The sequence below is a fragment of the Mastigoproctus giganteus genome, chromosome 7 (assembly GCF_048544385.1).
Source record: "Mastigoproctus giganteus isolate SK-2022 chromosome 7, ASM4854438v1, whole genome shotgun sequence".
Taxonomy (NCBI): Eukaryota; Metazoa; Arthropoda; class Arachnida; order Uropygi; family Thelyphonidae; genus Mastigoproctus; species Mastigoproctus giganteus.
The window spans coordinates 201,842,315-201,856,029 of NC_143581.1; the positions used below are offsets into that span (position 1 = coordinate 201,842,315).

General features: G+C 32.3%; 1 protein-coding gene across 5 annotated transcripts in view; it reads right to left on the reverse strand.

Moving 5' to 3' along the window:
• Positions 1–13,715, reverse strand: part of LOC150083572 (glutamine--fructose-6-phosphate aminotransferase [isomerizing] 2-like) — a 96,515-nt gene that overhangs the window by 50,959 nt on the left and 31,841 nt on the right. For 2 of the 5 annotated variants that reach the window (XM_090378071.1, XM_090378072.1), the window contains exons 6-10: positions 11,551–11,679; positions 10,798–10,859; positions 5,963–6,042; positions 5,123–5,146; positions 4,602–4,619 (exon numbers count right to left, since the gene is read on the reverse strand). In XM_090378071.1, the coding sequence (XP_090234197.1) occupies positions 4,602–4,619; positions 5,123–5,146; positions 5,963–6,042; positions 10,798–10,859; positions 11,551–11,679 (313 nt within the window). The remainder of the gene's footprint in view (positions 1–4,601; positions 4,620–5,122; positions 5,147–5,962; positions 6,043–10,797; positions 10,860–11,550; positions 11,680–13,715) is intronic. The other 3 variants (XM_090378074.1, XM_090378075.1, XM_090378073.1) reach the window with 2 other exon arrangements.

Below are 13,715 nucleotides of genomic sequence, written 5' to 3' on the forward strand. Positions count from 1 at the left end.
TTGTTTGTTTGTTTTTTTGGCTGATGCTGCATAAGCTCATACACTTGCTTTCTTGCATCATATGCCACTACTACTACTACTACTACTACCATGGTCAAATAGCAGATCAATTTTTCATTTCCAAGATCAGTGGTATAAATTCAGATGTATTCCTTTGCTCTGCAGTATTTTTAGAAACAAAACTTCAATTAATCATAAAATTAAAAACTGATTTATGTTATCAAAATCTGTTTAAAAACTAGAAAGTTATAGTTGCTCAAATTTGCCTGTTCTATTCTACTCCAATTAACATTTCACTGAGAAAAGAAAATGACATATGTCTAAACTATTCATATGTATAGTATCTTATGTAGGACGGCACCTGAACGAAAGTTCAACTCCATCAAACTATTCATATTTAAATCTATTATACAGGTGTTTATAAATGATCTGTGCTATTTCATTATGTCTTAATTGTTGAACTACACATGACAGAAGGAGGCGCCTCCGTAGCCAGGTGGGAAGGAGCAGCCATGCGTAGCACACGCTTCTTGATTAGACGGGGTTCGAGCCCGTCACCACCAAATACGGAAGATGTGGAAAGGTCAGTAAATGACCACCGCATATCCCAGAGCAATATGGCCTTAGTTGCTAATGCTCCTAAAAACCAAATAACAAAAAAACATGACAGAAGGAAATGGGTTGGTGGATAGGATAGAATAAAATGAAAATGGCAATACTGCAGGAAAAAAATGCAATGTGTTGAATGGTTCATAAAAACAAAATCAGTTATGCAAACTCAGAGAAAGTTCCACATACACTACAGAAATAATCCTCCTTCAAAGAAGCATTAAAAATTATTATACAAAATTCAACGCAATCAGCAGTATTCAGTGTGGAGAAAAGGTTTGGTCATCCAGGCACTAGTGATGAAGTGGCAGAACAAATACGTGAGTCTTTTCTACACAGTCCAAAAAATTGATCAGGAGCGCAACCAGAAAATTAAGTGATGACATCTGTGTGTCTAGAAGGTTCAGCATGTGCAGGTACTGCACTCAGATGAAAATCTTAAGTGAATACTTTTTACTATAGACATTTTGGACCAAACTGATGAAGACAAACACTAGTAATAGAGGCATGTGATGCAAGAAAGCAAGCATATGAGCTTATGTAGCATCAACCAAAAAAAAAAAAAAAATTCATACAACTATTCACTTTAAATGTTTATCCATTTCCTCCTTGAATTTATTTAAGCTATCAACTTCCACAACGACAGATGGAAGTTTGTTCCAGCAATTAACCACCTGCTGGATAAAGGCAAATTTTCGCACATCTATTCTACAGCTGTCTTTCCCCAATTTGAATTTATGCCCCCCTTAGGTTCGTAATCTGAGCAAGTGGAAGAATCCCATCAGAATTCAGCGTGCTCAACCCATTCAAGGCCTTATACACCTCGACCAGATCACCTCGCAGGTGCCTAGTCTCCAGCAGCTGCAATTTGCAGAACTTAAGCCTCTCTTGGTAAGAGGATCCCTTCATTCCCCTCACCAATCTTCTTGTCCTTCTCTATACACACTGAAGCAAATCTACATCCTTCCTAAAATGAGGCCTCCAGACCTGTATGCAGTACTCAAGGCGTGGCCTTACCATTGCCTTATACAAAGGGATAATCACCTCCTTTTCCCTGCTAGCAAAATTCCTGTATATCATTGACAAAATCCCATGACCTGCTCTTGTAGCCTATCTGCATTGCTCAGAAAATTTCATATCTGACTGCTCAATTACTCCCAGATCTTTTTCATTTTCTACCACCCTAAGTGTAGTACCACACAGTTGGTATGTTCCTCTGGGATTACTTCTACCCATATGCAGTACTTTGCATTTGTCATGGTTAAACTTCAGCTGCTACTTCTCAGCCCATCTGCCCAAATTTTCTACATCCTGTTGCAGTAGCACACTGCCATTACTGTCATTAACAACCCTGCCAACCTTTGTATCATCTGCAAACTTCAACACTAAGCCTGATATACCTTCATCAATATCATTGATAAATATACAAAACAACAGTGGGCCCAACACTGAACCCTTTGGACTCCACTAATAACATTAGTCCATGAAGAGCAGCACCCATTGATTACCACCCTCTGTCTTCTCCCACTCAACCATCCTTTTATCCATAGCAGCAATTTGCCTCCAATGCCACACTGCTCCAATTTGTACAGTAGTCTTCCCTGCACAACAGTGTCAAAAGCTTTCCTGAAATCCAAGTATATGATATCAAAATTAATTTTTGCATCCAGTTCTTTTGTAACCACATCATAGTATCCAATCAAATTTGTCAGACAAGACTTTCCCTTAACAAACCCATGCTGTGCCTGAATTATTGCTGCAGTCTCAACTAGATGATCCTGCAATGCATCTTTAACCAGTGACTCCATTATTTTACCCGGAACAGAAGTTAAACTAACTAGTCTGTAATTACTCGTGTCACCCTTCGATCCCTCTTTGTGAATTGGGGATACATTTGCACATCTCCTGTCCGTGAGAACCTTCCCTGAGCCCAAAGATGCTCTCATAATTATGGCTAAGGGTCTGCTTAGTTCCTTTGCCACCTCATTTAATATATCTGGATAGATCCTATCCACCCTGGTGCCTTTCTTATGTTTAACTTCAACAATTTCTCCTCCACTTTACTCTCAGTTATTACAAAATCATTAAGCACCCTGCTACAATTTGATAACCTTCTGGCATTTTCCTTCCTTAATAACTCCTGACGTGTGAATGTAGATGCAAAATACTCATTAAGTGTGTTTGCTATCTGAGCAGGATCATCAACAGTAAAACCATCGATATCAAGTGGACCAATCTGATTCATTCCTTTGCTTTTAGAGTTTGTATAAGTAAAGAAATCCTTGCTGTTTTTCTTAGCATCCTTTGGCAAAGATTTCTCATAATCTGCCTTTGCTTGCCTAATCTCTTTGTGACTTGATTACAGACTAGCTTATATCTACCATAGGCTTCTGTGTTGCCTGATAATTTATATGCATCCCATGCATTTTTCTTCTCTGCCACAAGTCTCATTAGTTCTTTTAACAACCATTTAGGCCTATACCTTGAAGAATATTTCTTAATAGGTATGAAACGTTTAGTAGGTACCACGATTAATTCCTTGAATGCTACCACTTAGCATTTGCTGTTGGTAACATCATCACTTTCTATAACATGTCCTGTTCACCAAAGAGGAAACTTTCCATGTGCTGGGAATGGTGAACCAACATAACCTTCATGTTTGGGGTTCAGAAAATTCAAATGTCCTCAAACTTAGATGTAAAAGCCCTAAATTTAATGTCAGATACAGTCTGATGCACAAACATCCATAGATTAGGTTAGATTTTCAGTGAAGAAGAGGCCAATGACGTATTGTTTTATAGGCAGAAAGTGTGATGCCATTTTCTTCAAAGAAAACAAAACATCTTCTGCCTATCTTTACAAGCTAAAACATTTCATGCTTTCGTGTAAAATGAAAATGCAATAGCAACCACACATTTCAGCAGGACTGAACACCAATACACTGGGATCTGTTATTTTTCATAGTCCTTCACAGACAAATTCCACACTGATGGACTGATGATAATGTTCCTCACCGTTCAACACCATGGTCAGCAGAGATTTTGCATTTGGATTTCTGTCGAAAGAGAGAGAGAGAGGGAATCATTAAAGATTTTGTATAGCAAACTTTCGACTTCACAAAACTATGAATCAGACTCACAGATCTTGTAGCCATGCATTCCAAATACATCAGAACTGCATCCGCAATGCAACAAGAATAGAATAACATCGGCTGACACCAACAAAAAACTAGGGGAGTCTATGTTCACTAAGGGCAGCAAATGTAAGTTGCCCTAAGTGAATAAGGTACCCAACTTTGTATTTAAGCAAGATTTTAATATTTTTGCCCTACATGCATAATAATATTATGTGTGGATGTATACATAATAATAATATTATGTGTGGATGTATACATAATAATAATATTATTATGTATACTTATTATGTATACCTAATAAAATATCAGAAAAAATATTTTTACAAAATATTAGTCTAATAAATGGTTACAGAATATTGCTGATATATACATAATTCTTTCTCGATATGCTATCACAAGTCGCTTGAGAGTTCTATGGATCATGAACAAATTTATGAATTAGCTAAATAAAAGTATCTAAGTATTATCAGCTTCATCTCCTTACACTCTAACATTAAACAGTACTTTTTTAGGTTTACATTGCTAAGGTATTTAGTGTCATTATATATTATGAATATTACGGTTAATTTTCTCTTTTAGAATTTATATGCATGAAATCATGTAATCTTTTTTAAACTAAAAACTAATTTATTTCAAGATATAAGAAAATAGATTGTGTTGAGAAAACCTACACTAAAGTATTAAAAGATAAAATTTTCCATGAAACACTTATTAAATTTAAAAAATTAATTTAATTAAAATGTTTAAACAGTTATTAAATTTTAATAATCTTAATTTTAATTTAGCTGTTTAAACAGTGTTATTATATTTTTCTGTTAACTTATAAAATTGCACATTAAAAAGAAAAAAACAGTACCTGTTCCACTGGTGCTCTCTGAAGAACAAGGAAAGCGTGCAACAGAAGATATATGACGAATCAGCATGCAAGAAAACAGTGCAACAAGACAAGCAATGATAACATCTATTCAGCTTATAAAAAGAATGCCTATTAAAAGTTGATTGAACAGATAAGATACACATACTTGAAATATTAGACTTTACAGAAAAGCAGTTTTAACAAATACATGCAATAGTAGAATTAGCTTTTAGTGCATAAATATGGTACAGAGCTTTAGGAGCAAACTTTACACACTTGTGCACATTATAGAATAAACACAACAGACAAGAGATGAAAATAAAGTAACTGCATCATTACTAATTTAATTAAATATAAAATATCACATGTATATTTTTTGTTATTTAATAAATAATAACTCTGTCCATTACTAAATCACAATACTGTGGTAAAGAAGTAATAGACAAGAAACCCTGATAAAGAATTCCAAACTAAATTTAAAGAAAGAAAAACAAAACAAAACAAAAGACAGGTGAAGATACCTTGATTCTGCTTGTTCTCTGATTCTGAGGGAGAACAGGTGTCAGGAATGAAAATAGTTCATGCAAGAAAATAAAATAGGAAAAGGAAAGATTAGAAATGTTTTAACATCATAAATAATTGTTTATATTTCTTTGATTTTATATTAGAGCAGCGATGTGCAACTGTTGTTAAAATGTTCACATTTCTGTGTAAAAAAAAAAGAAAAAAGTTTTATAAAGCAGGTATTAGCGAAAAAGTAATGCACAATTAAGAAGAGAAAAGCAACAGTTATTAGAATGAGCAACGCCGAAAGCAAAATACTGTACCAAAATCAATGCAGAAATAATGCACCAAGCATAATGAAGAGTATTCAATGACAAATTTACCACATATTAAAATCTATTTTTCCTTAGACATTCTTAATTTATTGGCAATAATTCAAAATTTTAAAATAATTAAAAATATCTCATTAATAAGTTAACATTTTATTAACCAACATTCTTATATAATTTCTTAATTCATATATTTTAAAACTAGTAGAGAAAAGAATTTAACATATTATCTATTCATTTTTAAGTTTAAAGCAAGATTAGTTTCAAAGCATTTTATATTTGTACCACAGCAAGCTCTGCAGAATTCAATGATAACACCTATCACCATTAATTGCAAGCTCTCCATCACCATCTAAAATGACACAACAGCATGAATAAATTTTAACCAAATAGCATTGGAATTCCATGTCAAAATGTGTTTTTTTATTTTACCTTTTATCATTCTTTATCACTTTTGTTACACAAATGAAAGTTATTATAATTATTATAATTTCAACTTTAAAAGTTCAAATTAGTTGTTTCTCTTACCTTTGCTATATAGAACAGGTATATAATCTGTTGCTAAATGGGTTTTGCTTTTGATGCCAACTAATAATGGGCTTCCACGTCTATAAAATTAAAATAAAATATTAAACAATGTGAATTTAAAATTATTTTTGAATTAAATATGAAAAAATTATTTTTTCATATTTAATATTTTTCATATTTGTTTTCTACAAAAGAAAACAAAGGGATTTAAATACCTTGAAATTGTGACCTATAAAAATCATAAGAAATGAAGAGATGCCAAGATCTTTGGGTGTGCACTTACCTCAAATACTCTGTCTTTCATAATCTCCAAGTTTTTTTTATTTTAAATAAGTGAAATGAACTGAAAACCAAATAAGAGCTATAATAACAGATAACAGCCTTCATTGCTGTTGATTTTTAGGCAAATCAGCAAGTTAGACCATATTATGTCACTATAGATTATCTCTATACAAGTGTGCATTCACAGGCCAATTTGTATGTTGTGCAAGTTTAAAAACTGGGAATAACTCATATCCTACTCCCTCTGATTAAGATTGACTAACCATTGAAGAAGCCCTTAGAAATTCCTCCAGTCTATGAAAAGAAACTCAGACCTAGCCAAAATAAGTGACAAATGGTAAAACCACTATACTGTCATGGAGAAGTCTTCATATTATAACAGAAAGCTTACCAAAGAGCATTTTCATGAAGAAACAAATGCCCTATTTCTAATGGGAAAATGATATCAGCAAGCTTAAAAGGAATGAGATGCTCATATCTGTCAAAAATCATTCTTAAGTAAAGTCTTCTATATCAATCAAAATTTTATAGATTTAATATAAAAAGCTGTTACCAGTAAAAATATAAAAATTTGTTGCTACAGTTACTACTAGTTTATTTTTTTATTCACTAATTACTCAGCTTGCCATATAACTGGCACTTTCTAATATATTCTAGTCAATATAAAAATCTATAAAGAAATCTAATCTAGTAGTGCCAAGTTTCTTTACATTTGAACAGATATTGAGCCTGCCATGTTTATTGAAATGTAAGTTAAAGTAAAACATTAACTTTAACAAGAAAGCAGAATGGAGATTTGATGAAATCATATATATCATTGAATGCTTTTCTTCACTATATTATTATTAATTCATATTTTTCAATTTCTAAGTATCATTGCCTAAAGTGTTTATATTTTCATTTACAACAAAAAACATTTTTTAGGATAATGATACTAATCAGAGGCAATACTCTAATATTCATAATAATCAGTGCTGGAACGAGTACAGAGGAGAGAAACGAGACTGGTGAGTGGAACAAAGGGTTTCTCTTACCAATAAAGGCTTAAGTTCTGCAAATTGCAGTGTCTGGAGGCTAGGCACTTGAGATGATCTGATTGAGATGTAGAAGGCCTTGAATCATTTGAGCAAGCACACTGCTGATGGGATTCTTCTTCTTGCTCATATTATGCACCTGAGGGGAAGTTGACAGCTTAAATAAATTCAAGGCAGAACTAGACAAACTTTTGGAGTGAATGGGTGGGTGAAATGAGAAGTTTTTTTTTTGACTGATGCTGTATAAGCTTGCTTTCTTGCATCATATGCCTCTACTAATGCCAATGATAACACTAATATAACAATAATAATCTTCTAATAATTATCAAGTTGTAATCAGAAAATATGAATTATAAGTTACTGAATAAAGAACCATGTAGATCTAACAGGATGTAATTCTGCACAAATCTAAAAATTTAATTATAAATATCCAATTCTAAGGTTTATTACTATGAATGTGCACAAAGCATCAAAACTTATCTTCAAAATTTTGGTGATTGAGGGTTCCAGCTATTTTTGAAATTTTAGAACTTAAAATTCAATATAAAAATGCAAGATTTTTGTATTGAATTTCAATATAGAAGTTAATATATAAAACTATTTTCAAATTAATTTAAATACAAGTTTTGAGGTTCATAACTACAAACTTAAAAAAGGTTCATAACCACAAATTTTAAAAGTTATATAAAATTTCCAGTTATACCACATATAATAAAACTTTAAAAACCTTAATTAAAAACAAAAAATAATTCTATCATATCCATATACTTTTTGTGCTAATATTTCCCTATTATTATTGGAATAAAGTGACTGAGATTAACACAAACAGACCACATTTCAATCTCTATGTAACATAAAACATTACGAGAGAGAGAAAGAGAGGGGGCCCTATACACAACAAGCATATCTTAACAAAATATGAGAGACAAATTTAATTTTTTTTTTTAAATGTGAAGTTGAAAAGTTGAAAGCTGGTAAATTTCAGCTTACTATTTATTCTGTTGATAAAATACTTCATTCATACTTTACATCATAATGTAAAGATTAAATTACATATTCTGCAAAACAGAATCTATATTTGGAACAAAATGACTTCAGGCCTACACTAGTCCCCTTGATGGGATGCATTATTCAAGAATGAGCAATGCATCTGATTTGTTGATTTTATCAGCAAATAAATTTAGTCAATTTGTAGCTATATATTATGAGGGCCTTGTTTCTATATTTATTAATTAATAAAAACTAACATAATTGAAGCTAATCAATACAAAGGATTAAAAAGCTTTGTGTTGCTATGGCATTATAGGTAACCTTCGTATAACAGGGTAGTTAGGTTCCTATAAATCTCATGTAGTGCGAAACTGTGTTATATGGGACTAAGAACCAGTAAAAAAAGGGGGATTATGTTCCAAAAGCTAACAAAAATACATAATTTTTTTTATAACTATTGGAAACTTTATTTTTATTAAAAATAGTAATAACTGAACACAACGTCTTAAAAACTGTGATACATATGTTAGATAATGTATGTTCATTTAATCTTCTTCCTCTTCATCACAGATAAGCACAATAAAATGAGAACGTTTTCTCTGTTGCAGAATATCTTCACCTTTTGAACTTTCTTCTGCAGAATCTAGATTTTGTGTTTCTACTGCTCTCTTTAAAAAATCAGTAATCTGAGTTTGTTTGCTACATCTTTGTAAATTTCATGGTATGGAGCTAAGAATTTTTCAAGCTCCCTTTTGAACTTTGTGCTCCTTTCAGTTGAAGGATCTGCATTCAAAAAATAAGATTCTACTTGCTCGGCTAAGTTTATAAAGTTTTAAAGCCTTCCCATGTAAAATTTGGTACTTCAGAATTTATCTGCGCTGTCATCCCGTGAATTGATTTGGTTTACCTCCAATGCCATTTCCACCAAATCTGCTTCGCCAGCCTCTTTTGCTACCAGAAATCCTTGAATGTCTTCAGTAGTGATATCATCAAAACCTAACCCTCCTACCGGCTTTGCAAGTTCTACTATCGCACCGATTCCATTTTCTACAAGTTTAACCATATTTTCTGAATGAACTGACTCTGGCCATACATTTTTTCCAAAGTACATTTAAATGTTGATGGTTTTACTTCTTTGAGCAATAATTCTGATACAGTCCAGAATTGAAAAATGTTTCCATGCCTCCACAGATTTGGAATCACTTATTTCCAAAATCCATTGTAATGATTTTTTGATGTAGAATTTTAAAAGGTATATATAATGACTTTATCTACTAGCTGAATTAAAGAAATTGTATTAGGTGGTAGGAACATTACTTCGTTTGGATGACTTAAATCTTTTGGATGGCCTGATGCATTATCCAATGGTAATAAATCCGAAATGTAGATTTTTCCACTTTAAATAGTGTTCCACAGCTGGCACAAAACAATTTAGAAACCATTCTTTAAATAAATCGGCAGTTACCGAAATTATGCCTAAGTTCCTTTAGGCATAATTTGGAGCTGGAATTTAATTCACAACAAAGAAATTATTCCAATACGGTTCTTAAGAACAAAGTTAAGTAATACATACCCGGAAAAATTTATAAATGGTCAAATAAAAGCCAAAATTACTTACAAAAAACTTAAGTCACAAACTGCATGCTTCGAAGTCACAATTTTTTATGGTCTAAAACGAGCACAAATTCAACTGCACAGAACTTAACATGGGGATTTCCCAATAATTTTTTTTTTTTTTTTTTTTTTTTGCATAATGACTAGCAAGTCAACAGCGGGGATTCACAAAAATGAATGGAAATGTTGAAAAATTACATCCAACATAATAGCAGGGTTTTTTCCACACAACAGCTCAAATACCATGATATGCAAGGTTTTCCACAATTCTTTAACCATGTTAGAGTGAAACTGTTATATAAGTACCGTGTTGCGCAAGGATTGCCACAATTTATCAATCATGTTAGAGTGAAACCGTGTTGTAGAAGTACTGTGTTATACAGGGGTTGCCTGTATTTGTTCATTGTAGTTGAGGCAAGAATTTGTTATAATTTTAAAGATAAACATAAATAAGAGTCCATGAAAATTCACCAAAAGCTTTCTTGTTGAATTTCCTTAGACTTAGGTTTAAGTCTAAGGACATTCACCTTACCAACTAGAGCCAAAATATTAATGTTTATTTTTATTTGAAATGTTTTATAATCTATTTTTAAAATATTATTATTGAAGCAGGAAAACAGTTATACAAGGCTATATTATAATTTAGCTTCTAACAATGGAGTGTTGTGTATATCTCATCCAAACATGAAAATTCATAATTTTTTGTTAAAAATAAATACTGCAAGAATGAATAAATATGATGTACTTCGGGTACTTCAGCAGAACTTGAGTAATATGGACCAAAATAACTGCTGATAAATAATCAAATGGCTGCACTATGTTTCTAAATAATAAGAACACCAACGTCATTTACATCTCCCCAAATTCGTGTTATAAAATAAAGTATGCCAAGTTAAAAGCAACAAATACTTTTACCTTGTGGCAACACATTGACCAGGATACCGCCAGCTCTTGAAAACTAAAGCAAAAGCACCTTCCTGAAATTATAAAATGGTTTGTCATGAAAGTTCAAATAAATAAATAATTAGTACTTTTACATAAGCAGCAAATATGAAACTTCAGTTGCTAATATTTTAATATTTGCAAACGAAAATTCCATCAAAGAACCTACAATTATGGTAGACACAAATATGTGAACAAAAGTTATTATTTTCACAGCATTAAGAACAGTCAGACTGGAATACTTTAAAATGATTTCAAAGGGAAATGGGCCAGAAAACTACTTATACCTCAATAAATTTAAAAGCAAAAAATTTAATTTTCAAAATTAAATTTTTTGCTTGAAAATACTTTCAGCATTTTCAAGCAAAAATGTTATTGAATAAGCAAGTCACGAATACTACTACAATGTTCATCTACCAACCCAGTGTAAAGTGGGTTTTAAATTTGAAAATTTAAGTTTTGAAGCATATAGTACTCAACTTAATGTTCCAAGTTGTTTATGACTTTTGGAATTTTTATCTTTGATATGACAAAATCTTGCATGATTAAAAAAATTACAGTGCAATTTAATGTTATTAATAATACTAAATGTTCTAAATTTTTTTCAATTTCGTGCATATAATTAGACACAATTTCTGCAGTGCAAACAAAGCTTTCTAATATATATATATTTGCACACCTAAAAGTATTACTTGGGCATTAAAACTTAAAATATGGGGTACATACCAGTTGTTGAATGACCTGCTCCACTAGCTCACGAAACGAGACATCAGGATGATGATCATGTAGCATTTTAATAAGTTTTGATATAACTTCGGTATCTGTTTCAGATTCAAATTCACATCCTTTATTAACCTGTAATTTTTTAAAAAATATAAGTACATGATACAAGAAAAAACAGTTTTATTACTTAACATCATTAAATAACAAATAGACTGAAATGACTTATCATATGAACAGTTCATTTATGTGATAAGCTTACCTGAGTAAACTTATCGCTAAATTCCAAATTTAAAATGAGAAACATATTACATATAAGTAATATATATTGCCTGTATGATTATTAAAATGACAGAAACCTGTCAGCAGGCATATGAGAGTAACTGAAAGCTATAATATTTCCTCATACAAAACAAATCCACTAGCCTGAGAACATGAAGAGCCTTTTGGGAAATGTTGCTTATCAGATCCCGTAATGGTTTGTAGATTCCAAAATAAAAAAGAAGCTGAAGCTGCTTTAAGAGCATCAATCATGTTGTCTTGTTATATAAGACAAAGTCCACCCATCTATTCTATAAATAAAATCCTACTTGAGGGGATTCCTCAAGATGGCTACCCAAAGAAATCCAACAAATGTTTGAAGTGTCACTTGCACCCACTGTTTAAACAACTAATCTGTGCTGTGTTAAGGAAAATCATCTTGATATTTAAAAATTACAATCAATTTTGCAAGCATGGGTCTGTCCTTCCATTATCATTAATAATCTGTTTATTCAAAACCCTTTGCTAAATTCTGTAATTTCTTTTTCATTTACCCACCTTCAGCAATAGCCATGTAAATAACTTTAAATGCTTACAACTCTGCAACTTGAGAAAGGCTTATATTCCCATATGTTATACTCATATAATATATTATATTCATATAACATTTTAAGCTCAAAATCATAAATTAATAATCTCCTTTGGCTCTAATTTTATAGAATGATCTATATAAAACTATTTAGCAGCTATACGCTTAACCACGTACAGGAACTCCCCGACTTACGTAAGGGTTGCGTTCCACAGAACGCTACATAAATCGGAATTTTGCCCATGCTTGTGCAGCATTCGCAATTGTGCTCGCTGAATTGATTGAATCAAAAAATAAATGTTCAACGAACATGTAAATAGAATTATTTATTGTATTTATTCAATTTTTTATCTCATGCGCAGGAAAAATTACAAAAGCATGCAATTTAAAATAATTTCAAAATTATAAAATTACGAAAAAGAGAGGAGACAGGCATAAGGTCAGAAAGTTTTATCTCTCAAGCATTGTTTCCAGAATCGATGTCTTCAGCTGATAAGTACACCACTGCGGAGGTTGAGGCTGTGGAGATTTAGAAGGGGTCGGCTGCTCAACCTTAGGAGAGAACATATTAATGGATGACTGGACGGTGGCTTTTTTCTTTTCATCATAGGTTTCTTTGTAGCAAGCAAGCATATCATTCACCCCTCTGTTAACTTTTAAGAATCGTTCGCTGTCAGGATCCATCTTCTCAAACCTCGCCATTGCCGATGCAATTTCACAAAATGCCATCGCCATCTCTCTGGTGATGAAGCATCTCAAGCTCCTCATTTGGTTCTTCTTGAGCTTTGTCCACTATCGCTGCCTGCAAGTCAGTAAGTTCTTCGTTAGATAATTCCTTCTCTTCTTCCTCTATTAACTCCCCCACGTCTTTGGCATCGACCTCCACTGAAGTAGCTCTGCAACCTTTACAATCTTATCTGTAACCTCTTCGTATGATTCGTCTTTTTCAAATCCTTCAAAGTCTTTTATGTGCCATGGGCATATTTTGTTCCATGCACCGTTTAAACAATTTTTAGTAATTTTCGCCCAGGCCTTATTAATGTTTAAGATGGTGTGGTAAATAGTGTAAGATTTCCAAAAGTCTCTAAACATAAAATTTTTCTCATCGTCTACTGCAGATAATGCCTGAACAAATGTTGTGCGTAAATAGTATGCTTTTAAATTCTAAATAACACCCCGATCCATAGGTTGGATGAGTGAAGTTGTGTTTGGCAGTAGAAAGATGACTCTCATGTTCGAATTGAAATCATCTAGATGCGTAGGATGTCCAGGAGCATTATCTAATAGAATCAAAATCCTGAAAGGAACGTCACTGTCTTTA